This window comes from Lygodium microphyllum, chromosome 23 (genome assembly GCF_053477565.2).
Source record: "Lygodium microphyllum isolate KBCC chromosome 23, Lygodium_microphyllum_v1.1.10, whole genome shotgun sequence".
Lineage (NCBI taxonomy): Eukaryota > Viridiplantae > Streptophyta > Polypodiopsida > Schizaeales > Lygodiaceae > Lygodium > Lygodium microphyllum.
The window spans coordinates 68,088,226-68,115,651 of record NC_141157.1 but is presented as its reverse complement, the minus strand read 5'-3'; the positions used below and the strand labels follow the sequence as shown (position 1 = coordinate 68,115,651).

Sequence of the window (27,426 nt, the reverse complement as noted above, 5' to 3'; positions counted from 1 at the left end):
GTCAACTAGAAAAGTAACTTTTAAGTTTTCTATGCCATTAGATTGATAACATCCATGACTATGTTTATGAACAAGATGCTAGCTTTATTGATCAATTTGTTGAAGACAAATCAAAATGTACTTGACAAAATTAGACACATTATCAAAGATCACAAATGTTGCACAAATCAAGTTAACACACATAGATGTGGCCAACTATTTAGTAAAGGAGAATATCTTTGGTTTAGAATAGAAAAGAGAACAATTAAGAGCATTAGAAGAATCCTCTGTTAACTTGATGACTACATTGTATGGTTTGAAGACTCTACTTCACCTCTTGAGATTACTATTACTTTTCACATTGTTGGGATTGAGTGGAGGGAGTAGAGTTTATTCAAAGCTAGAGCATGAGTCAAGGCGAGTGGTAAATTGATCCATGAGGGAGTGGAAGCTCTTGAAAATTGCAACATCGAACACCCAAGAAAAATTGCAACCTCTCTCTTTAAGTTAGATATCGAATTCTTAAAATGTTCATGGTTAATGTTCTTGCAATTGAGCACCAACCAATTCAAATGCTTATACACATTGTGACAATGGTAATTTGAAGTTTGCCCAAAAAAAAAGAGATCTCGGCACTATATACATGCTATCATGCAAACCTAGATTCGATACTATATTATAATGTATAAAAGCATGTACTCTAAGAGTGTAACCATTTATAGCAAAAGACTAAAGATTATCAATATTAACCCCATGTGATACAAACACAAGAGCATCATTATACATACATATTGCTTTCAAGAACCATGTTGTAAATGGTTGTCGTGGACGTTAAAATTTTGGAGATATAACCTTTCTAGTTTTCTTGTTGAGGCCTTTAAGCTCAATAAAGTTGCAGGAAACTTATTACTTCTCCATAGCTTTACAAGATATAATCTTTCTAGTTTTCTACCCGGGAGTATAATCTTTCTAGTTTTCTACCCGGGAGTAGGCAAACCCACCTCTCCATAGCTTTACAAGGTATCCAACGCCCTCTCTCTCACCGATTCTCCCTAGGCTCTCAAGGTATCCAAAACTCTCTCTCTCTCTCTCTCGGATTTTCCTTAGGCGTACTCCAAGAACGCAAGAAAGCTCGTGAGAAGACTGGCCATTGCATTCGCCTCCATTATTGTAGTCTAGGCCGAAGAGGAGAGCCTCCCCTGATCCAAGCGAAGGTTGTAATGGTGTTCTGTTTGATCGATGATCTTCGCTCTTCTACCAAGCTCTTGCAAACAAGAAGAGAAGAGAAGGGACAAAGGGAGTGCTGAAGTATACAATCGAGATCTCTCTCTCTCTCTCTCTCTCTCTCTCTCTTTCTCTCTCGTTCAATGGAAGATTAGAGCTCTCAAAGTTGCACACACAAGTCCGAGACTGGCTTTTCCTTGAGGACTCCAACGCAGGCCTTTTACAACGTGCATGTAGGGTTTTCTAATGTGGTGTTCGATGCCTGGACGCAGGTTGCTCAACATGACTTGTTGCCAGCACCCACTAAAACGGCCACACAGTACTTTCATGCATGACAGTAACTCCTGCACTGCGTTCTCGAAACGTCCACAGACACAAAATAGAAAATTTGGCATACCAAATATTCCTGAATCCTCAGAGCACAAAAGCTCGTACCTACTACCATCTGCCAAATCTCTCAATCTTCCAGAGCGAGGGCGCCTCTACCCCTAAAAGGGCCTGCTTGTAGGTACTGCCATGCTTTAATTCAACTCTTTTAAACAACCGAGTCACGAAATCCATTTAGATCATCTGTTGTCTGGCTGCTTTCATGAACTATTTTTGCTACTGCAGCATTGCAAGCGCTGCCATATCCTCCAGAGATATGAGAAAATTTGTCCCTGCACCACATTTTTATCACTATCCTGGCACACTTCATTGCGGAGATCACAGTTTTTGGAAATTTCCTCACATTAACGGTGTACTAATTGAAGTGGTCGATATTTGCAAGTTCCAAAATGTACAAAAAGCAGCACAAGTTTCATAACAAACAGTGAAGCAAATGAATTTACTGGCACGCCCAAGATGTGGAGAAATGAAGACGATGTCTATAACAAGCAAAATTTTTGTAATACAAAACTGAAGTCCTTCACGTCCCTTTGATATGCCCTCAAGGCCTCTTCTTATGGTCAAAGCTCACAAAGAATAAAGATAGTCCAACATCTCATAAGATCTTATTGATCTCTGTATCATGTCAATTTTGACATGTGTACACTCCATCAGGTGGCTTGTAGCATGGCACCTGACTCAAAAGTATCTGTGAGGATTACATGGTTGGGTTGACACCCCTTTTTCCCTGTTAATAATTTTCAGTCACAACCTCAACTGATAATTTATCTGATCATGTTTCTGGTTAGATCCCACATTTGGACTGGTCTTTTTCTGACAATAGACAAGAGAGCCATAACGATCTTGCCAGTGTGCTATTTGACAAGATTCCTTTGGACAGCAGATGTTCACACTCGGCATCAGATTCCCCTTGCACTCAGGTTGGTATTTGTCATTGTGATGCTCTGGTTGACTTGGTTCTGGGGAAAACACAAAACAAATTAGGGCGTAATGCAGCATAAATTTCAAAGGAAACTCATGACTTTGCTACAAACATCAAATATAATTCATAGATAACGCTTGTTCAATAAAGGATTGCTTTCCCTCTTAAATCAGGCCTCTTCATTGGCCGCCCTAGGGCAGCATTGTTCTCTCAGTGACGAAGAAAATGCTTCATCTCTCTCCTTTCCTTTGTGTCTACCAGATGTTGAGCAGATGATAGGTACAGATTCCATGGAATACATGCATGGAAACTGACCCAACCACAATCTTCAATCTTCTCTTTACAGTGTATGCTGAGTATGCTGATCACAAGAAATGCACATCAGCCGGGGTATTCAGCTTGGTGAGGCTGGCCATCTCTCAGCTCAGGGACGACATACCACTGGACCAAGGGCCACTAGTGAGGTCCATATAATATATTTGAATTGTACAAGCTGAAACCCCTCTCTGTTGCTCCTGATATGCAGGCACTGGCTGTAAGATACTCCAAAGCCTCAGAATGGTATCAATATGTATATGTTAATAGAGGAGGCCCTGGAAGAAGAAGCATTCATTTGAGCATGTTATTGGTGCTACCCATTCTCCATTCCCTCCTGTCCCTCCATCAAATGATCAGATAGGTTCTCTTATTTATGCTTTTAGGAGCTTAGGATTTGATCCATTAGAATCCACACAAGTACCTTCTACCTTAGGTGTGATTACTTCTATGTCTAGCACATTAGGCTTAGGATTTTATGTTTCTTCTTAAGGCTCTTTTTTCATTCCCTCAGGTTAGCTTCAATTCTTCATGTCGTCAAGTCTTCGCTAGGTTTTCCATCTTACCCATAGGTGCATGCCACTTTGCACCCTAGTAGTCCCTGGCCAAGAATGCCACCCATGCACACTGCACCTCCCATCCATCTACAAGTGAGCACACCTACTTCATAGCGTGGCTTTGTTGGATAATCCCCCTCATGTCCCTTGGATCTCTACCCTTGGCCACTTAGATACAAGGATATCCATCCCCTACATATGGTGCATCGATCCACACTCAGGCGGCCACTCAGGCATAGAATATCCATCCCTTGCCTATGGTGCACCGCTCCACACTACTTGGGCCACTTGCTTTTAGTGAGCCTATCCACTCTCCCTAGACTACTCGTAAAACAATCATGCCTATGCCTAGTCCAACTTTAGTCATGCAACTCGTTACTCGATCCATTGTACCTACCTCATCGATATATGGTGGCACTTCAAGGCTAACCCCAAGTGTACTCCAATCCCGAACCCTACCCTTCCTATTCATCATTCAACACTAATAGTCCAATTGCTACAACCAAGAATGCTTTTAGTGACAAGACTTGTTTTAACTGGTCAGATTTTTTCACTTGGTTGAGCCAAGAATGCTTTTAGTGAGCCTATACACTCTACTACTCGTAAAACAATCATGCCTATGCCTAGTCCAACTTTAGTCACGCAGCGCAATCCATTGTGCCTACCTCATTGATATATGGTGGCACTTTGAGGCAAACCCCAAGTGTACTCCAATCCCCAACCCTACCCTTTCTATTCATCATTCAACACTAAACAGTCCAATTGCTATGGCCAAGTATGCTTTAAGTGACACAACTTCTTTTAATTGGTAAAATTTTCCAACTTCGTTGACCCTCGTGCAACAAGTGTTGGATTCTCGAGGTCTTTGGGACCTACTTGTTGGTCTAGATGCTATGGGGGACCCTCAACTTGCCCGACTTGATCATACCCGTCTATGGAAGACTCCCAATGCTACAACAAATGTCAAGTAAACGCAAGGATTACTATCCAAGTTTAGTCCCAATGACAATACTTCTCCCTTGCACCTGATTGTTGGAGTCATCTTATTGACTGCTATGCAATGGACATCAAGCCCAAGGAATCAATCTCAATCTCCATTAAGGAAGAAGATGATCGAAAAGTCAACATGGACGAAAATAGGCATTTACTCACCAAGTTCACCACCACTAGCTTCCTAAAGTCAAGTGACAACTACGTCACTTCACTTTAAAACAAGCTACCATCTAAATACTTTCACTTACCCTGACTACCAATCTTCATGAATTCGAATACCAACTATTGCATTGTCTCAACTACATGATCAAGTCCACTAAAAGATATCCTTATTGCCTACTTTTGAGGGGCCTTTGGTTTCCACTTCTCCAAAGAGGAAGTCTAGAGGTGGCAAGAACATGCTCCTCTAGCCATCCTCTTACTAGGGCTCGTGATGCATCCACGGTCCATGTGGCTTCTCACCCTTGCCACGATTTCCTTTGGTAAATATCTATTCAAGGGCATGTGTTACACTGGCCATGCCCATCAGCTAAATTCTTCTAGGTCCTCTAGGATAAGTTAGGCTAGTACATCATTAGACTAGTTAAACACTTTCATCTACTCTTAACTCTTTTAGACTAATAAAGTTAGGCTCATGGGCTAATTTGTCCTTAGGCTTAGCGCATGTAGGAGTAGGAAATTTCCTTCCCTTACCTTAGCTTTTGACTTCTTATCTAGAGCTTTATGATCTTCATTTGAGTGAGAATGAGTCCCTTTGGGCCTTGTGAAGAAAACTGTGGAGTAGCTGCTAGGGTTTGCACTGAGGAAACACAGAGTGTACGACCACGAGTAGGAAATTTTCTTCTCTTACCTCAATTTTCGTCTTCTTATTAGGAACTTTATGATATTCATTTGAGTGACAATGAGCCCTTGTGGGCCTTGTGAACAATAACTGAGGAGTAGCTACTAGGGTTTACACTAAGAAAACACGAGAGTGCACGACCACAATAGAAACACAACAATACACACATAGACATGCAAAACTCAAACCCTACAAGCAAAACTCAAAACTCAAACATAGACTGTGATCACCAATCAAAGTGTCATGTAGGGATGAGTACACAATGGAATGCAAGACACAAGTAGAAAATTGTTGAGAGTGAGAGTGAGAGTGAGAGAATCCCAAGATGAGTGTACCCAAAAAAAAAACACGGTACACAAAGAATAAAATGTATTTATATGTTAGGGTACAAAGAAGGGTGTTCACATCCATATATGTTTATACACACAGAGATTAAGGGACTTTACACCTGAAGGGACTTTACACCCAACAACCTCCCACTTAAATGCCCAAAGTGGTACCTTTAAGCTAGCCAACTCCCACTAATTGGATGCAATGCTCATGCTGAGCCTTTGCAAGACTCTTAGTGAGAACATCTACAGGGTTATCTTGGGTGCATGAAAATGGCATTTTTAGCCAGATATACTGCACTTTGGCTATCACAACCAAGCATTGGAGTACGTGAAGAGAGTCCAAAATCCTTGACCAAACAGTCAAGCCAAATAGCTTCCTTAGAAGCTTCTGTGGCTGAAATATATTCAGCCTCTGTAGTACTCAGTGCCACAATCTTCTGCAAAATTAAACACCAAGAAATAGTCCCACAAGCCAAAGTAAAGACAAACCCACCAGTAGATTTTCTAGTGTCAAGATCTCCTGCCATTGTTGAACCACAAAATCCCTACAACTCTAGTGTACCCTTTCCATAGCATATACACTTCTCTTGTGCGCCTTTTAAGTATCTAAAGGTACATTTCACTACTTCCCAATGTGGCTTGCCAAGGTTAGACATGAATCTACTGACAACTCCCACTACATGAGCAATGTCAGGGCGAGCTGCAACCATGGCATATATCAAAGAACCACAAGCTGATGCATAAGGTATGCCCTTCATAGCACTAGCAACTGCATCATCCTTTGGGCAATCAACTTTGTATGTGGCGGTAAAGGCACACCAAGAGGCTTAGTATTAACCATATTAAATCTGTCAAGTACATTGCTAATGTACTTGTCCTGTGAGAGAAACAACAAGTGTTTCCCTCTCTTATCTCTTTTAATCCACATGTCCAAATGTGTTTAGCTGCCCCCAAATCTTTCATTAAGAAGGCTAAACTCTGCTGCCTTTTAAGAGTATTCAAAGTACTCTTATGCTTTCGTGCAATCAACATGTCATCCACATATAAGACCATCCCAATAAGGCTTCCATCATTAGCCTTTTTAGTATGTAATTAGTGATCTGCATGATTGCATTTAAATCCACGGCTGAGCATGAAGATATCAAACTTTTTATACCACTGTCTAGGGGCTTGCTTCAGCCCATATAAGCTGTGTTTCAGCTTACAAACCAAATCCTCTTTCCCTAGAATAGCAAAACCTTTGGGCAGTTTCATGTACAGCTCTTCATCCAGGTCACCGTGAAGAAAAGCAATCTTCACATCCATCAGATCCAACTCTAAATCCAAGGATGCATTGAGAACAAACAAAACACGGGGCATAGTCATCTTCACCACTGGTGAAAAACCTCCTAGAAGTCTATGCCTTCCTTCTGTGTATAGAAATTTCACCTATTGGAAAACACAAGTATGGCAAGTACTTGTCCAAAACAAGCAAGTTAGGCCATTGAAAACCATGAGTGTAAAAGCCCGAAGGCATGGATTAAGATGGTTGGGATGAGTTAGGTGAGCTATGTAAAGCCACCCTTAAAACGTCATTGTCTAAACAAGTCTATTTCAATGTTGTTGCACCTTAGGATAATGCCTAGCAATTATGGGAAAAAATATGCAATCTTTATGACAAGCAAAACCCTTTATCACAATGTATTGGTTAAAATAGCTTATAGACCTTCACACGGAGAAGGGGATCAATGTGTTTGCACATTTGAATGAATTTCATTCGATTTTCAACTAGTTGACTTTGTAGGATATTAAGTTCAAGGATAACCTACCTCGCTTATTCTTGCTTGTGACACTTCCAGAGTTATGGGACACTTGTCATACAACCATGTGTGCTAAGATGCCTAAGGATGTCTTGAAACTCCAAGATATTGAGGGTATTTTACTCACAAAGGAGATAAAACAAAAAGAATATAGATAGATACAATCCGTATGTCTCATGCATTGACTAGAAGGGGTAGACATGATGGTAAGAGTAATAATGACCGTCATGGTAGAGACTCACAAAGGTCTCAATCTCACGAACAGTCTTGTAACAAGTCTTGTGGTCATAAGTCCCCTCTGATATGCCATTACTGTGGAAAGCAGAGTTATATTCAGCTGCAGTGCCATCAGATGCACAATAATAAGCGCAAAGAGAAAGGCAAAGGCAAAGTGCAAGAAAAGTTTGATGATCGCAACATTATCTCTCGTAAGTCCTAGTGTAAAGATTGAAGAGATGAATGTAGTGCAGCCTAAGTCAAACGATAAGTACATCTTGGCAACTTCCTCTCTTGATGCTTCTCATTTGATTGATGCTTTGTCTATATATTCTCAATGTTGTCTACTTGATTCAAGGGCTTCTCAATGTTGTCTACTTGATTCAAGGGCTTCTTTTCATGCTACCCCACATAGGGATTAGTTTTAGTCCTACCGCAACATGATAGGTTCTATGAGACTAGAAAATAACTTGGCATTGGGGATGTATGGCTGTGTCAGAGTGCAGCGGTGCGGAAGCGTAGGACTGAGAGAGAGAGAACGCAGAGAGAGAGAAGAGAGAGAAAGAGACAGTGGAAGATGAAGATCTGCTGTATAAAGTGTGTTGTATACAAAGACATGCAGATATATACACGGGTGCAGTGCGCTGGATTGCGCATCTCCACCTCGACAATGCAACCTGCTGTTCACCTCGAAGTCCGCTGCAATCTGAACTGTCTCCTGTCAGAAATCTACGAACAAAGACGGAATCTGCGCGAGCCACCAGCCTGTAATCTGCGAGCAGAAGTGTGTACAGAAGACTGAAAACTCGGCTATAAATAGCCAAGATCTGGGCGCCAGAAATAGCAGGTCAGCTGCATCTGTACTACAGTCAATCGGACTGCCACGTGGCAGTCCAACTGTACAGTCCCACTAGACTGTGCAGTCCGGACAGGCTATGATCTCTAACACCCCCTCTCAGAGCCTGGGCGGGGCAGAAGCCTGAGGGATCTGGAATGTCTCCGAAGGAGAGCCTGGGGAAGTGCCTTCGTAAACAAATCTGCAAGATTGTCCTCCGTCTTGTAGTACTCCACAGTGATGGTCTCATCCAGAAGCTTCTCTCTGATGAAGTGGTACTGGATCTCTATGTGCTTCGTCTGGGCATGAAAAACAGGATTCCATGCCAAAGCAATGCAACTCTCATTGTCGCATTGCAGCAAAGTAGGACGAGTCTGGGGGCAGCCAAGCTCCTCCAGTAATCTCCGAAGCCACACAGCCTCACATGTGGTGGAAGATGTGGCCCGATACTCCGCCTCAGTAGACGAAAGGGCTACCGTGGGCTGCTTCTTGCTACTCCATGAGATAACACCTGCACCCAAGGTAAAACAGTAACCTGTAGTAGACCGCCTGTGGTCCACATCACCGGCCCAATCCGAGTCGCTCCAACCTGCAAGTACAAGATCTGAACCATCTGTGCCAGCTGGATAATGAATCCCTAAATCAGACGTCCCCCTCAAATACCGAAGTATCCTTTGAGCAGCCTGCCAATGCACCGTCTGAGGTTCACTCATAAACCTTGCCAAGAGCCCAACAGCAAAACAAAGATCAACACGAGTGTTGAGGAGCCAAATCAATGATCCAATCAACTGACGATAGCGGGAAGCATCCGCCATGGGAGAAGCTGAATGGGAAGTGGCCTTCCAGTTCGGATCCATAGGAGTAGAAAGGGTCCGACAATCCTCCATCGCAAAAGAAACCAAGAGCTCCTGTACATATCTCTGCTGAAAGATGAAGATCCCCCCCTGAGACTGATAAATCTCATGGCCCAAAAAGAAATGGAGTAGACCCAAGTCCGTCATCTCGAACGTCCGATGTAAAGCTGCCTTCGTCTCTTGGACCTTCTGTGCATGATCACCTGTGACAATTAAATCATCAACATGCAACACAAAAAGCACACAACCATCCTTGGAAGTGTGTATATAAAGCTGCGGATCGGCCTTAGAACGCCGATATCCCAACTGTGACTGAAGGAACGAATCAATCTTCTCGTTCCATGCACGCAGAGCCTGCTTGAGGCCATACAAGGCCTTGTTCAACCTGTAGACTTTCCCATCTGAAGATCCAAAGCCAGGAGGCTGCTCGACATAGATCTCCTCCTTCAAATCACCATTGAGGAAGACTGACTTCAAATCCAACTGGTAGACAGGCCATCTCCTATGGCCAGCCAAGGCAAGAACAGCTCGAATAGTCGCCATACGAGCAGTGGGAGCAAAAGTATCATGACAATCAATCCCTGGGCGCTGTGCAAAACCTTTAGCAACAAGGCAAGCCTTGTGCTTGTCCAAAGAACCATCGCTAAGGTACTTGGTCTTGAAAACCCATTGGACGCCAATCACCTTCTTATTCGGGGGGCATGGCACGAGTGACCAAGTGCCATTCCTCTCAATAGCCTCCAACTCGGCTTCCATAGCTTTCTTCCATGGTGCGGACTGTAAAGCCTCCTTCACGGAGGTGGGCTCCCGATCCTGCATAACACGGGTCATCAAACAATAGTTAGAGCAAACAAGCTCCGTAGAATGTGCCTGGTGCCTCCATGACTGCTGCGGACCGTCCTGCGGTCTCCACTCCTCAGGAACCCCCTCGATCCCTGAATCACGGAGTGTGTCACGGGCCCAACGAGGAGGAGGCCGGACCTCTCCTCGTCTCTCTCCATCAGCTGAAGACTCTAGGATATCCACCGGTGGTAACTCCTTGGGGGTGACCAGTGGAACAGTAGACTCTGTATCAGAAACAGAATCAAATTCAAAAGGCGCGGAATCCAAAGGAACTGTAGCGGGAGCCCAACTCTTCCCTGGATCTCCAAGAACGGGATGCTCCTCACCTACTGGTATGGCCGGAACCTCCACAAACCGCACATCTCGACTGGTCTACACATCCCGCTTGACGAGATCATACAAACGATAGCCTTGGAACTGGGAGCTGTAAGCAACAAATACCTGTCTTCGGGAAGCTGTTTTAAATTTATCACGATGAGCCTTGGGAATGTGAACATAGGCATCACACCCAAAGACCCTAAAATAAGAAACATCGGGCTTAGTCCCCAAAGTAAGCCTCAAAAGGTGTCATCCCATCAACGGCCGAAGTGGGGGATCGGTTAAGGATGTGGACTGCAGTAGCCACAGCCTCGGCCCACAGAAACTGAGGTGTCTGTCGATGCTCCAACGTGGTGTGCGCCATCTCGATCACACTGCGGTTTTCCGTTCAAGAATGCCATTTTCTCGAGGAGTGTTGGTATTAGCAAACTCCTGGTGAATACCTTTATCTGCACAAAAACGAGCAAACTCATTAGAAACAAATTCACCACCCTTGTCGGATCGCAAGGTCTTCAATCTCCGGCCCGATTAGTTCTCCTCAAAGAGAAGCCAATCCTTGAAGTGGGAGAAAGCTTCTGACTTCAATGCCAAGAAATAGGCCCATGTCATCCTGCTGTAGTCATCTACGATCAACATGAAGTACGAGCTCCCTCACAAAGACTCGTTCCTCATAGGGCCACAAAGATCCGTAGATACAAGCTCCATCGGTGAAGCCGCGAAGCTTTGTGGGGAATGGCATCCCTATGCTGCTTCCCACGAATGCAGGAGACGCATGGCTACTGGCTCACCACTATATCCGGCAACCCTCGAACAAGCTGTCCACGTGACGCCCTCCGAAGATAATCATAGTTGAGGTGACCAAACCGAGCATGCCATAACTCTGACTGTATCTGAGAGGTAAGAAGAAGAGTAGAGAGGGCGGTGGAAGACTTCAATTTATAGATGCCGTTCTCCTCATATCCGGATGATAGAACCTTTATTGACCCACGATCAAGGACTCGCACCGAATCACTGTCAAACTCCACCAAAAGTCCAAGGAAGCAAATCTTATGAACTGACAGTAGATAATACCCTAAACCTAGTACATGCAAGACCTCTGAGGTATGGGTACCACCACATCCATCTGGAATAAGCTGCATCTCACCCCGTCCTGCAATAGACACTGAAGAGCTATCTCCAATGAGAATCTGCCCACGCGAGGGTCGCAACTGGGCAACACCATCTGATGAAGGAGTCATGTGCCGGGAGGCACCACTGTCAACGATCCACTCTCGAGCCTAGGGAGCCGTCATCGCAGCATCAGAAGCATGCGGTGTAGAGTCCTCAATGACAGCTAGATAAGGAAATGCAGCTAATGAGGGTGCAGCCACCGCTCCAGAATCCTTCCTGTCCTTGTTGGTGTCCTTCTTGTCTTTGTCAGGGCAATCCTTCTTCCAATGGCCAATCTTTCCACAAATATGGCATGTGGATTCTTTGTCCTTGTCCTTGTCCTTCTTTGACTTGTTATCCCCCTTCTTCGTCTTTTCGTCCTTCCCCTTCTTCTGAGAGGCTTGACCTGTCAGGGCCTTCGACTTGGAAGCATTCTGTCCCTTTAGTTATTCCTCTTGGTCCAAGACCATAGGAACCAACTCTTCCCACCGAAGAGTGGACTCCCGCCCCAACAATGAGGGCGGAGTAGAAAGCACCGAATCGTGGCGGCAACTGGGACAAGAGTGTGATCGCCATGTCTTCGGAGGAAATCAGCTTCCCCGCATTCTGAACCTGCATCTGAAGCTGTCTAAGCTTGTTGATGTGCTTCCGCAATGAAGAAGACTTGTTCACGGACAAGGTCCGCATCTGAACCTCCAAAGAAACCCGCTTCATAAGGGTCATCCGGTTATACATCTGATCAAGCTCCAGCCATATCTCCCAAGCCACCGTCAAGTGCTCGATGTGAGCTATCACAGCTGTAGTACAAGACAGAAAAAGAAAGGAACGAATCCTTGCGTTCAGTTTGTCCCAATGAGACTGTGCCTTGGCCAACTCCATACGAGCATCGGAAGAGAGTTTGGACTCATCTCTCACCGAGGGCCGGTCGATCTCCTGTACAAGCTCCGCCAAATCATAGGACTCTAGGATGGCCAACATCATTACGCGCCAGATGCGGTAGTTGTCGCCATCAAGCTTCTAATCTGCGGGAAGAGCCAGTAAGAGTCCATAATCGTCTGGAACTCCAAGTCAATCTCGGTAGACATCTTCAACTGTAATGCCTTCACAAACGCAAAAGCAGCCCCCTCTGACTGTGATAACTCAGCTTGCTAGGGCTCTTCCGCGTCCTGAAACTTCTTCACCCGCCGGAGGCGATGAAAAAGCAAAACCTGCACTTGAAAGCTGAAAACTCAAACTTCCTCCTCGTCAAACAGCAGTAAACAACAGCAAATCTACCACCTGGACTCCTTTCCTGCGCGCCCACGCTTGCTTCAGCCTTGTTCCGAGGCGCAAACCTCCTGCCTGCCCTCAAACGCTGAAAACGCAGCCTTGTGTCGCGATAGAAACTCCTCTTCAGGTTGGTTCTGCACTCAGTCAGCCCTTTTACACTGCTCTGATACCATGTCAGAGTGCAGCGGTGCGGAAGCGTAGGACTGAGAGAGAGAGAACGCACAGAGAGAGAAGAGAGAAAGAGACAGTGGAAGATGAAGATCTGTTGTATACAAAGATATGCAGATATGTACACGGGCGCAGTGCGCTGGACTGCGTGTCTCCACCTCAACGATGCAACCTGCTGTTCACCTCGAAGTCCGCTGCAGTCTGCACTGTCTCCTGTCAGAAATCTGCGAACAGAGACGGAATCTGCGAGAGCCACCAGCCTGTAATCTACGAGCAGAAGTGTGTACAGAAGACTGAAAACTCGGCTATAAATAGCCAAGATCTGGGCGCCAGAAATAGCTGGTCGGCTGCATTAAATGCAGCCAACTGTACTGCAGTCAGTCGGACTGCCCGTGGCACTCCAACTATACAGTCCGACTGGACTGTGCAGTCCGGACAGGCTATGATCTCTAACAGGCTGTAGTTTCCTTTAGACAACTCTTTTACTCTACATAATGTACATTATGTATCGGCTTTGACCAAAAGCCTTCTATCTATTGGAGAATTGGATGATGCAAGCTATCAAGTATCTTTTCGTGATTCCACATGGAAGATTACCCATGGTGCACAGAAGAGTCCACAATGGGAGTGCGAGTCAGAAGTGGAGCAACAGTATTGAGTGAGAGAAAGCGAATGCCAAGATGAGTGTACCAAATTGTGTCGGTGTACAAAGAATAAAAATGTATTTGTATATTAAGGTACACATTAGGGTGTGTTCACACCCCTATAACTTTACACAGAGACGAAGGGACTTTACACCCAACAGCCTCCCACTTAAAGACCCGCAGTGTTACATTTAAGCTAACCTAACCTCACTAATCGGATGCAATGCTCATGTTGAGCCTTTGCAAGACTCTTTGTGAGAACATCTGCAGAGTTAGCTTGGGTTTTGATCTTAGTCAGTGTGATAATACCATCATCCCAGAACTATTAAATAAAGTGGTATTGAACATCCATGTGTTTGGTACGTTCATGGAACATAGCATTCTTAGCCAGATATACTACACTCTGGCTCTCACAACCAAGCACTAGGTACGTGAAGAAAGACCAAAATCCTTGACCAAATGGCCAAGCCAAATAGCATCCTTAGAAGCTTATGTAGTTGAAATATATTCAGCCACTATGATACTTACTGCCACAATTTTCTGCAACCTTGAACACCAAGAGATAGCCCCACCAACCAAAATAAAGACATACCCACTGGTAGATTTCCTAGTGTCAAGATCTTTGACCATGTCCAAAGCACAGAATCCGTGTAACTCTAGTGTACTCCTTCCATAGCATATTCACTTCTCTTGTGTATCTTTTTAAGTATCGTGAAAATACATTTCATTGCTTCCCGATGTGGCTTACCAGGGTTAGAGGTGAATCTACTGACAACTCCCACTACATGAGCAATGTCAGGGCGAGTTGCAACCATAGTATATATCAAAGTTCCACAAGCTAATGCATAAGGCATGCCCTCTACAATACTAGCAATTGCATCATCCTTTGGGCAATCAGCTTTGCTAAGCTTTCTATGTGGCGGTAAAGGCACACCAAGAAGCTTAGCATCATCCATATTAAATTTGTCAAGTACTTTGCTAATGTACTTGTCTTGTGAGAGAAACAAATGCTGCCCTCTCTCTATTTTCATGCACATGCCCAAAATGTGTTCAGCTGCCCCCAAATCTTTCATTGAGAGGGCTGAACTCAGCTGCTTTTTAAGAGTATTCAAGGTACTCTTATGCTTTCCTGCAATTAGCATGTCATCCACATATAAGACCAGCCCAACAAGGCTTCCATCAGCAGCCTTTTTAGTGTACAAGCAATGATCTCCATGAATGCGTTTAAATGCATGGCTGAGCATGAAGGTATCAAACTTTTTATACCATTGTCTAAGGGCTTGCTTCAGCCCATATAAGCTATGTTTCAGCTTACAAGCCAAATACTCTTTCCCTGAAATAACAAAACCTTTGGGTTGTTTCTTGTACAACTCTTCATCTAGGTCACCATGAAGAAAAGCAGTTTTCAAATCCATCTGATCCAACTCTAAATTCGAGGATGCAGTGAGAGCAAACAAAACACGGAGCATAGTCATCTTCACCACTGGTGAAAAACCTCCTGGAAGTCTATGCCTTCCTTTTGTGTATAGCCCTTAGCAACCAACCATGCCTTGTACTTGGGCTTCCCATCAACATTTCACTTTGTAAACCCATTTATTAGGGATAAGCTTTCCTATCCTTGGGCAAAGGTACAAGCTCCCATGTGTTATTGCTTGCATAGCAAGCTCCCACTTTCTCTTGTTTTCACATGATTGTGCCTCTCTAAATGTTAGAGACTCACCTTCATCAGTCAATAAAATGCAATCCAAATATGGCTGAAACCTCTATGGCTACCTTCTGACACATGTAGACCTTACCCAATGATATGTATTGTTAGTAGGCCATGGGCCTACATCCTCATGTATGTGCGCACCATCACCTAGTGGCTGATTTTCACAATTTTCTTGCTGCTGCAATCTGTTTTCAACATGTTCTTCTTGTTGTCCTATTCCATTTTGTGCATCTATTTGCTGTCCATTATCTTCTGGCTGTAGCACAACAGGTTGCTACTCATTTTCAGCATCAAAAGGAATAGAATCTTCAGTTAATGGTTGCTGAATGACTGGCTGTTCATGCTGAAATTTGACCTTCTTTTTGTCAAGGTCACCCTATGTAACATTTTTCAACGTCTTTGCCTCATTAAATACTATGTCTTGGCTACATACTATCTTCATGTCTTGAGGAAGCCAGACTCTATAACCCATCTCTCCCTCATCTCCATATCCCATGAAGATGCCCTTGATGGATTTCATATCTAGTTTGGTCCTCTGTTCTACAAGTACATTCACAAAGGCATCACAACCAAAGACACGCAAATAGTCATATGAAGCAGGTTTGCCAGACCAAACCTCTTCAAGAATGCCATTTTCCAATACACAATTTGGAGAGTGATTGCATACATGAACTATAGTTTTAAGAGCCTCTCCCCAAAACTGCTGCAGAAGATCTGTGGACAGCATGCATCTAACTCACTCACAAATTGTGCGATCATATCTTTCAGCCACGCCATTTGATGCAAAATTATAAGTAGTTGTCAACTCCCTTTTAATGCCGTGCATCTCACAAAACTTTTTTAACTCATTAGAAACATACTCATCCCCATTATCTGTTCTTATAGCTTTTAACTTAAGTCATTTTTGTATGGTAACAAAAGCATTAAAACCTTTTAAAGGTATCCAATACTTCCTTTTTGCTCTTTAACACATACACCCATGACTTTCTATTGATATCATAATAAAAGTGACAAAATACCGTGCACCCCCATATGAAATAACAAGCATAGTGCACACATTAGAGTGTACTAAATCAAGACCATTGGACTTCTTAACGACACCAAAGTAATAAGTGTTGGGATGTAAAGGTCCTTTATTCACCTCCGTGTATCGTACACGTATATTATTATGTTGTACATGTGAATGTACCCTTACGTGCCCTCAGTATAAACACATTTTATTCTGTGTACCAACACACTATTGGTACACCCAAATCATATCATACTTTCTCTCTGTCACTCTCACTCACCTGTACTCTTCTGCTTGCTGAAGATCTTCATGATTCCTGATAGCCACTCACAACATCTAGTATTAGAGCACATGTTGTCCATGCTTCCCGAGATCAGACTATCTGACAGCATGGACTACTCGACAGGTCAAACGTGACCTGACAGGACCAGCAACACGTCTGCAAAGATTGACAAGCGATAGGCGTAGCTAACAGGCAATATGCAGGCAGCCAATGAATAGGTCGTGAAGAAGACCAGTGCGGGCAGCCAAGCAAAAGACTGCTCACAACAACCAGGCGTTGGGGACCAGCGTGCAGACGCGTGTGGCGGGCCATCGTGATTGGGCGACAGGGTCCTGTGGGGAGATGCACGCGGCAAACGGGCAGGCACGGTATCACGAGGTGCACGAACCGACGGTACGCGCAAGCGATGGGCCGTCAAACGTGACAGCGAGTCAACGACCCCCCACTGCGCCCCCCCCCCCCCCCCCCCCCCCCCCCCCCCCCCCTTTTTCTTTTAATCAAAAATTCTTTCAAACTCTCTTATCCCCTAGCTCTAACGGGGGTTCGCGCGTGGAAGTACAGTTTTCAAATATGTGCAAATCTGCTTCAGGAAATTTGGGGCTTGAAGTTGTTTATGCTTGACAGTGACATTTGTGTGAGAAATTGCAAACATTGTGAATGTTGACCTTAGTTAAATTGGGGATTTTGTCAAATTTGTTGAAATTTTGCTCATCCGATCCGAGTAAAATTTCTTGACATTGGACCCGGAAAAATTGGGGCTTTTCATGTGTTGATGAAATTTTGCTCAGCTTGGTCAGATTGGCTGACATTTATGCACTACTGGACCTGGAATTTTGGGATTTTGTGCAGATTTTGGTAAATTTCTGCAGTATTTGCCCGTGTGGTGGTTGGTTTATGTAAAAACAGCAGAGGTTTATTTCTGGTTGGGCAAGAACAACAGTGTATTTGCCGGTTCAGCTTGTGCTCTTGCACTTCAGTGCATTTACTCTTGTGTTTGTGATAAAAATGGCTGCAACTTCTTCCAGTTTTGACATTAAGAGTTTGATGGAAATCAAACGGTTTGATGGTCAGGGTTTTGACCTTTGGAAAGACCGCATACATGGCATATTGTTCTTAAAGGATTGTGAGGATGATTTGCAGGAAGATAAACCTGCACAAATGTCTAATGCAAATTGAGCCAAAGTCACAAAAAGGCTATGGCTTATATAAAGATGGGTGTCACTAATGACATTTTGATAGACATTAAGGGCTTAGATACTGGTCATGCAATATGGAAGAAGTTGAAAACTACCTATGAGATCAACACACCTATAAATCAGGTGCATCTAATACACAAGTTGGTGAATATGCGGCTGGATGAGGCCAAGCCTGTACCTGAGCACTTGAGTGCATTTACTGGTTTTAAATTAGCTCAAGGATGCTAATTTGGATTTTGATGATAAGTTGAGGGCAATCTTTCTAATCATGACACTGCTTGATTCCTGGGAGACCTTGGTAGTTTCCCTCAGTAATAACCCCAATCTCTCATATGATGGTGTGACGAGTTCAATCCTGAATTAAGAAATTAGACGTAAGTCTAGTGGAGAAGGCAGCAACTCAGCTTACAATGTTTAGAGGTAGGGCTGAAAAGAAAAATGTAAATGCCAAACAGAGAAGCAGAAGCAAGAGCAAAGGAAAGGAAAAGAATGATCTAACTTGCTATTAATGTGGTCAAAAGGGCCACAAGAAGCCTAATTGCAGGTACTACAAGAAGGAACAAGAGAGAAAGAAGAATGCAAGAGACAAAAAGAAGAAAGAGGATAAGACAAATGTATCTGAGGCAGCCACAGGTAAGGAAAAGGCCAAAGTGGCCTCCAATGTAGTCATAGAGGAGCTCTCGGATGCAAAGGTTGATGTACGTTTTTTGTAAATAAAGTGCGGCTAATTATATTACTTCAAAAAAAACCCGAATACAAGGAAGTGCTCATGCTCAACAGACTAGCTGGAGCTGATCAAAGTCACAGATATATCAAGAATACAAGCCTCTCAGGGCGGTCTAGGGGGGATGGGGGCAAGAAGTCATGGAGAGGGGTGTATCGCCATCTAGAATCATCACAAAAAACAACCGTTGGATCTGATGCAGACAGCAGTGAGGAGAGAGAAAGACTAAAAACGCAAGCAAGGCAGCCTGCAAGAGAGAGAAAGACTAAAAACGTAGGTAGGACAGCTTGCAGGAGAGAGAAAAACTGCAGCAACTGCAGCAGGAGAGAAAACTGTCAGGGCGGCAGCTAGGGCTTGCAAACGCAGCAGTTTGTTGACATGGCAGACTGTACGACAGCAGTGCAGATGATCAATAGTCAAACACCGGGCAAAAATAGCAGCAATCAACGTGTGGAGAGCTGGAAACAGGCGCCAAACTGTAGGGAACAGTGATGGACAGCAAGGGCTGAGATGTCCTCCGCGAACGGGGTGTGGGCAGTAAGCTGATAACACCTGAAACCTGCAAAAACGAGATTCAGGGAAGAGTGGAGGGTTGGCTGCCAATTTATAGAAAATTAGGATTCTAGATCCTCTCCCACTTTACTCTCTCGATCCACCCCCCGTTTTAGGGTTTTGACTAAAATAAGCCTAAAATAAGCACGTTTTGGGGCTGTTTAAGTGGCTAAGAGCAATTCTTAGCACAACAAAAACCACATTGGTTGCTAAGGATTTTAAGCAGAAGCATAATGTTGACTTTGATGAAGTCTTTTCTCCTATAGTCAAGATAAGTACCCTATAATTGGTTTTAGCTTTGGTTGCGCAGTTAGATCTTAATCTTTATCAGATGGATGTGAAAACGGCTTTTCTCTACATAGGGACTTGCATGAGGATATCTATATATAGCAGCCTAAGCAGTTTATTGAAAATGGTAGGGAACACCTAGTGTACAAGTTGAGAAAGAGCATTTATGGCCTTAAGCGGATACCTAGGAAATGATACCATAAGTTCAATGCTTTCATACATTCAAAGGCTATACTAGCAATGATATGGATCCATGTTAAAAAGGCCCATAATGGTAGTCTTATTATCTCGATACTTTATGTTGATGATATGTTGATTGCTAGGAGAGCTCTTGATGAGCTAGATGCTTTGAAGACTTAAACTCAAAAAGAGCTTTGAGATTAAGATATGGGGCAGGCCTCACATATTCTTGGCATGCACATCATGCGCAATCGCTCTAAGGCTATATCTCGATACTTTATGTTAATGTTATGTTGATTGCTAGGAGAGGTCTTGATGAGCTAGATGCTTTGAAGACTCAACTCAACAAATGCTTTGAGATCAAGGATATGGGGCAGGTCTCACATATTCTTGGTATGGGTATCATGCGCGATTGCTCTAAGGGGCTCCTTTGCCTGTCACAGCAAGCATATACAGAATGTACTTAAGTGATTCCATATGCATAATATTAAGCCTATTGGTTGTTCTTTATCTTCCCATGTGAAGGTTAGTCAAGCCAATTGTCCCCAATCAAATGAATAGAAGGCCAAGGTAGCTAAGATTCCTTATGTGTCCGCAATGGTTAGTTTGATATATGCCATGATAGCCACTCACCCTAACATAGTATTTGTAGTAGAAGTTGTGGCAGGCCATATGGTTACACTTGGTTGGCGACATTGGAAAGTCGTAAAGGGAGACCTGAAAGGCACTACAGATATGTGCAATTTGCTATGGTAGCAAGGACACTATAATCATGAGTTACACTAACTCCAACTATGCAAAACATGCAAATAACAAAAAGTCCACCTCTGGGTATGTCTTCACTTTTGCTTGAGCTGTTGTTTTTTAAATGTCCAGGGTGCAAAAATGCACGGCCTTATCTACTACTAAGGCAAAGTATATTGTAGCCATGAAGGCTTGCAAGGAGACCCAGGCTGTGGTAGAGAACAAGTCTATTGAGCCTGTCAATATCTCAACTAATGAGAATCCTCAAATCTACTAACTAGAAGTCTCTCAACGAAACGTTTTGCCTTTCCTTAGGAAAAAGATAGGCATAGGATGAGATGGAGTCCATTCCTCATCCTATTGTACTTTATGTATATTAATACTTTGTCACTTTTTTCTTATTCTCACCTCACTAGAGAAACATTCACCTTTAAGTGGGAGGTTGTTGGGAATAAAGGTGCCTATACCTACACGGTCTTATATTTACTACACACACTGTGACCGCACATATGTACACTGCACTTGGTGAGTGCCCATCACTGTCACTTTATCTTTTATTCTTTTAGTGACTACTGAATAAAGAAAGGCTGGTCACACATTGTGATTGTTGGAGTTTCCACACACATCTCTCTCTCTCTCTCTCTCTCTCTCTCTCTCTTTTCGTGGAGATAATTGAATTAAGTGGCAATATTTACATTAGACCATCCGGTCAGCTAAGAAAAAAACAGACACAAATGAAAGGCTACCAAGACTCTAACACACAAATATCACACAAAAAGAACAGCTGGTGTGGAGCAAACAATATCCAGCCAAGGAGCAACAATGTCACGAAGAACCAAATCAGTTGAAACCATAGAGGAGATCTGCCATAACACTAAACCATGAACACGGGCCACATGATCAAGAATGCCTGAGATTGAATCAAAAATAAAGCCATTCCGAGTACGCCAAATATGCCATAGAGCTATCCATCTAAGGAAATGGAAGAGGCAGGAATAATCTAAATGCAAAGCAAACATAGAGGTCATTCTTCCCATAATCCACGAACAAGCTGATATCCACTATTGAGTCGCTGGGGACCACACACAAGAAACGAAACACCAAATCTGTCTAGCAACAAGGCAAGAGACAAAGAGATGAAGCAATGTCTCATCACATACAGTCCAAAATACACAGAAGACCACCGGAGATCTTGCAAGCATGCAACATGTCCCCGATTGGAAGACCCCCAATAAGCAACCACCACAGGAACACTTTACCCCAATAAGGAATCTTCGACTTCCAAAGTTGGATGAATCTTTCTTGCCACTTTCTTTTGCTGTTCTGAATATGCCATAATTTATTAGCCTTTCCAATGACCCATCCCTTGGCCTCAACCATCTAATGATATATCTAATTAGCTTACCTTTTCTCAAAATCATGAAGAAGCACAAACATCCAATCTTGCCAAGGAGAGGATGGCTCAAGCATGCAAAGGAGAGAATCTCAAGAAGTATGTCCTGTGTGGACAACCAAATGTCATGATATCCTCGAGGCACTCGAAAGTGCTAACAAATGCGCCGAAAAGAATATAGTTGAGGCTACCCAAGAATGACACCATCATGGACTGTTTGCAACCCCAAATGAGCCATCCGATTAAACTTGTCTCACTGCATATCTTTATCAGGCCAATCCAATAACCTCAAGGTAGCCAGCACTTCTCCTTGCAACGATTTTTTCTCCTTATGAAAATCAGGAGGGCGCCAAACTGCAAAACGTAACATCTCCTGCCAGGATACAATCAAATGAGAGAGGAGAAAATACTGGGAGACCTTAACAGGCCTCTTAGAATTAAGCACATGCCACTAAAAAAGCTTGATTAACTATGCTACCATGAGAAATGCCAGTCTTTTCGATGAAAAATTTTACAATATCTGACCAAGGATGACTCTCTACACATAGTGGCTGCAAAAGTGCTAGTCTCAAAGTAGCCATATGCAAATTAACATCCAATAAAGCTGCTCCCCCCATCCTTTTAGGAGTAGTCACATGCTGCCACAAAATCCACACCTGGCCCAAACGATTCCCTTTCTATTTCCACAACATGGATCGAATAGGCTAAACCAGTTCCAAAAGAGACTTCTTAGTTCAAGGAAGCAATGGCAAAAAAAACGAGATCATACTGATCATGATGCATTGAACAACTTTAAGTCTCACATGAAGAGGCCAACCTTGAGATTTCCAGTACATGAACCAATCATGAATACGGAATGAAATCCAATCAAACAAGGCACGGGGAGCTACATCCATACCAATAGGATAACCCAAGTGTCAGATTATATCTCCTTTAGAAATCACAACTCCATGACAACTCAAAGCCTGCAAATCATTCTCCGTACAAGAAAGCAATGTAGATTTCTGAGCATTAATATGAAGTCCCGATACTAAAGCAAAAAGATTCCACGCAACCAATGCCCGATTAACATTAGTGCAATCAGCCTTAAGAAATATGAAGGAATCCTTAGTCAAAGATTGACCCAAAAGGGGGGCAACACTGGGAAGAGACAAACCAACAATCTCTCCTTGATCACCCAACTTATCCAACAATGAGAGCATCGGATGAGTAACCAAAGCAAATACCAAAGGGCTGAGAGGGCAGCCTTGCCTAAGAGACCGAGACAAAGCAATTTCATCTATGATCCCTCTATTAAGTGCAATTCGAGCCATAGCACCCTAACTAATGGTATCAACATGAGAAATCATGCGAGAACCAAAGCCCATTGTAGACATTAGCTGCCATAAGAATGACCACCTGACATGATCAAATACCTTTTCAAAATCAAGATGAAGCATAACAACCTACTGGCTTGAGGCTTTGGCATAGTCAATCCCCAGTTGAACATTCAAAATGTTATGCATTATATTCCAACCCTTGATGAAACCATACTGCCGTGGATGAACCAAGTGCGGGAATACTTTTTGCAATCTGTTGACAATGATTTTAGAGAAGATTTTATACAAAGAACCCATAACAGAAATGGGTCTCCATTGTTTTAAAGATGTCGGAGAGGGAACCTTAGGCAATAACTGAATGACAGCAATCTTCCAGTCAAAAGGCATGCTACCAGAATTCCACACTTGCTGACCTAGCCAAGTTAATAGGTCCTTAAGTTGCTCAACATGAGCTGAAAACAGCTCATTAGGAAGCCCATTCCAGCCAGGGCCTTTCCTTTGTGGTAAATGGGATAGCACATCCTCCACTTCATCCTCTAAGATATGAGCCTCCAGCAAATAAACCCAATCAGGCTTAACCTAATTACTAACCAAATCACAAATGTATCAACGAGCAAAGTGAACAGCATCAAAAATAGTCTCCTGTAGACACAACAAAGATTTGTAAAAGTCAACACACAAAAGAATTATGGAAGCAGGATCAATCACAATAATACCTTGCTCATCCAACACAGGTAATATTTTCCCGAGCGTATTCATAGCAGCTAAGAAACGTGTTTCTTTGAATTTGAAACTTACGAAACGTTTCTTAAAGTATGAAACGTTTCTGAGAGTTAAAAACGTGGGTGTTTTTAACTTTTTTTTTTTTTGTGAGTTGAAACCCAAAACATGGTTTTTTTGACAAAAACTAATGGGCAATGTTAAACATGATGATGATGATATGTAATGACTCATGAGGGCTCAAGATTTTGGATGAGAGACTCATTTTTTTGTGATTTTGTTTAGTTATTGGACTTTGTCAATCTAGTATCTATTCTTGTCCTGTGATTTGAATGTTATGCAACTTTAGTCTCATTTATGAGTTATTTATGATATATTGCAATTCATTCTTGATTTTGACATTTTGTCAATTTGTTTTGAAATGAGAATAATGATATTGCAACTTGACTCAGCCTATATTATAGATAGGCTATTTACATGTTAATTTCAATTTTCTTTGTATGATATGTATGAATCATCATGTTTAAGTTCTAAACCATAGTATAGCTTATCCAAAGACTAACTTTGACATAAGTGACAAGTCAATAATGGATCATGGATATGTAACGTATAATGTATTATTCTCAATTGACTCTATTATCATTGAAGCTCAATTAGCCATTCTTTGTTTAAGAGAGAGTTTCATAGAGGTTTAGAACCTCTTTCCCTAGTCAAAACTATTAAAAATCCCTATATAAAAAAACCCGTGTTTCTTATTTTACCCCCTCTTGAAAGAAACTTCTGAAACACCTTTCTGACGTTTCGTTCTAAACGTTTCTAGCTGCTATGAGTGTATTTCTAGCATAAACGAGCAAAAAACTGATGAGATTGACAGTTATTATCATACAAAGCTTCCGCTCGGGCCAGCAATTTGTATTTAGCATATTTCTCCTCTTGAAGAGATTAAACTCTACATTTCAACCATTCGATGCATGTGAGCAAGCCATCAGTAGTATCCCTTGACTGATACAGAGACGAGTGGGCCAACAAAGATTGTGCATGCTGCAATTCAGCTCATAAAGAGGAAGCATACTAAATACCATACTATCGAGACAATGCTCTTGCATTATCCCTAAAAACAGCCCATGCTTCCATCCCTCGAGATAGGACCCTTGAGCTAAAAGAAGAAATCAATTGCTGGATACATTCCAAAAACTAATTTCGCAACAGAAAAGGTTGGTTGAAACATAGAGACAAACGGGAAAGGAAGCACAGTGATCTGACAAGACATATTGCCGCTCCATCCACATATCAATAGCTGTAGGAAGAAAAGAATCACTCTAACAAATGTAGATCCTATCAAGTCTAGCCCAGGTGTTTAGATGCTTAAGTAAACGATAAGTATATCCTGATTGTGAAGGATGCATCCAAGACCACATGTCCTGTTTCAAAGAGACAACTGCCATAGCATCCCAAGCCTACCGCTCAGGACCATCCATGACCGAATGCGGAGAAGTCTCCTGATCTGCAAATACACATGCATTAAAAACACCCATAACAAACCCTTGACGAGCCATGGCAAGTCAGTGCAAGTCCTCCCAAAGCTGACAGCGTTCCCAAGTAGTAGAAGGAGCATACACACCCACCAACCACAAGCCCTCTCCCTCATAGAGGATTTCCAGAATCAGAAATCTCCTGTGAGGGTCCTAAGAAACCAAGGATGGTTGTAAAGAAGATCTAACAGCCAACATAACTACAAATTTATACGGTACCCGGCCACAAAAAAAACTGTATAATCCTTATATACATAAGAAGATCCGACCAAAGCATGCTGTTTGTGCTCCACATCACAAAAAACATCCAAATTTCCAGCTAACACAACTTTCCACAACCAATACTGCATACTGCTCGAAGAAATGCCTTTAGCATTCCATAAAGCAAGTCTCATGATAAACCACAAAAGAAAAAACTACCGAGTCACCACTTTCTCTTTCCCTTTTACATCAGTAGCTTTGGCTGCTTGAAATCTCTACACCGCACCATGGATCACATCTACAAGATCCACCCTCTACAAACTAGCAATCCAAGCATGAGAAGGGAACTATTGTTGCTGGGAACGGAAAACATCCCAAGGAGACACAACCCTCCCATGCGCATCAAAGTGCAAAGCAAAATCAAAAGCCCTTTTATCATCCACACCAGTTGTGCAGGAACACGAGAAGATTGAGGTTTCAAATAAAACCCCTTACTTTTGCATTGAAAAGTCTCAGTAATAGGTTGTAAAGATGGGTCAGCAGGAGTCGAACGAGATTCTTGTCTAGCATTATGTCTAACCACAGTGATCCAAGAATCATCCTGAGGAGGCAAATTCTGACCAACCAAAAGCAATGCACACTCAATGCCAATGAGGGAGACATCCTTCTTTCCATCATCATGTCCATGCCGGACGAGGCACAGGATCAACTTATTGCTACTGAGCCGCCATCTACTAAGGATGATGCTCTTGCAGATCCATGTCAAGATCCAAGGAATGCTGCAATATCCTCGAATTTCTATCACATTTTGAAGTAATATAGCCCAATTGGCCACATCTAAAACAACATCCAAGAAATGTGCCCCATTTAAGCTCAAAACCCAACGTTTTCAACCTAGAACCACAAAACGAATTTTGGTTGGGCGAGGTTTCCTTGTGTTCCAAAGCATACAAGCCCTATTCCTATTGTGGGAGGCCAACCGGGGCTCCACCAACACCTCACCAAGGGTTCTCAAAACTAAAGGAAGAAGTCGCCAAAGATGTGCAGGAAAATCAACCACCTCCACCCAAATTGGGCATGCCTGCTTAAGTACCTCCCAAAACTCAGCCATAGGCCTCCAAGGGACCATATGTACTAGCTGACCGTCCATGAACAAAGGAAAGAGAGAGGGACCTGCAGGCTGCACTTGCCCTGAAACATCAACTTGACTTGCCTCAACACTAACAAGCATGGACTGCAACCAAGCACAAATCCTAGTAATCAAAAGCAATCCATCCTGTAAAGTAAAAGATGGTTGCGCTCTCATGGAAAGTATCACTCTGCTATAAAACCAGGACAGTTCCCATGACAACAACCACTTGATCCCCTTCCGGTAAAGAGCTCGCTTTACCCTCATTAGCATGAACATAATCCAACATAAGATTGTTGGCAGTGGCAAGCATAAACTGAAAAGAGCCATCATTCTGTGAGCATGAAGCATGAACATCTTGTTGAGGCGAATTCGGAGCACATAATACCGGTTCATCAACTGACATCTTACGACATTTACCCATCTCATCCCCATCCATCAACTGCCCAGAATCCTCAGCCAACGAGTCACCATCCGATTCCACCAAGTCTTAATCATCCCCCTGCGCTATATGCTAGTCAAGAAAAGCCACATCAATACCATTTGACATCTGCATGTTTACCATAACAGAAATCTCTTTCTCTCTATCTCTCTTGCTGGACTCAATCTGTGTGCGCGTGTCTCTCTCACTGCTGAGGTCACACCTAAACTGAAGCACAGATTTCTGTCTGCTATATCAGAGCCCTTCACTTCTGAGAGCCCTAACTGAGAACAGCAGTACTGTGAAGGGCTGCACAGGTCTGCCCTTCAAGTTCTTTGCAGGCCTCTCTCTCTCTCTCTCTCTCTCTCTCTCTCTCTCT

At 43.0% G+C, this 27,426-nt stretch overlaps 1 protein-coding gene across 1 annotated transcript in view; it reads right to left on the bottom strand.

Moving 5' to 3' along the window:
- Positions 1–1,983: 1,983 nt before the first annotated feature.
- Positions 1,984–27,426, bottom strand: part of LOC148016295 (intraflagellar transport protein 57-like) — a 111,599-nt gene continuing 86,156 nt past the window's right edge. The window contains exon 17 of the mRNA XM_087663764.1: positions 1,984–2,549. Within this exon, the coding sequence (XP_087519890.1) occupies positions 2,490–2,549 (60 nt within the window). The 3' untranslated portion in view covers positions 1,984–2,489. The remainder of the gene's footprint in view (positions 2,550–27,426) is intronic.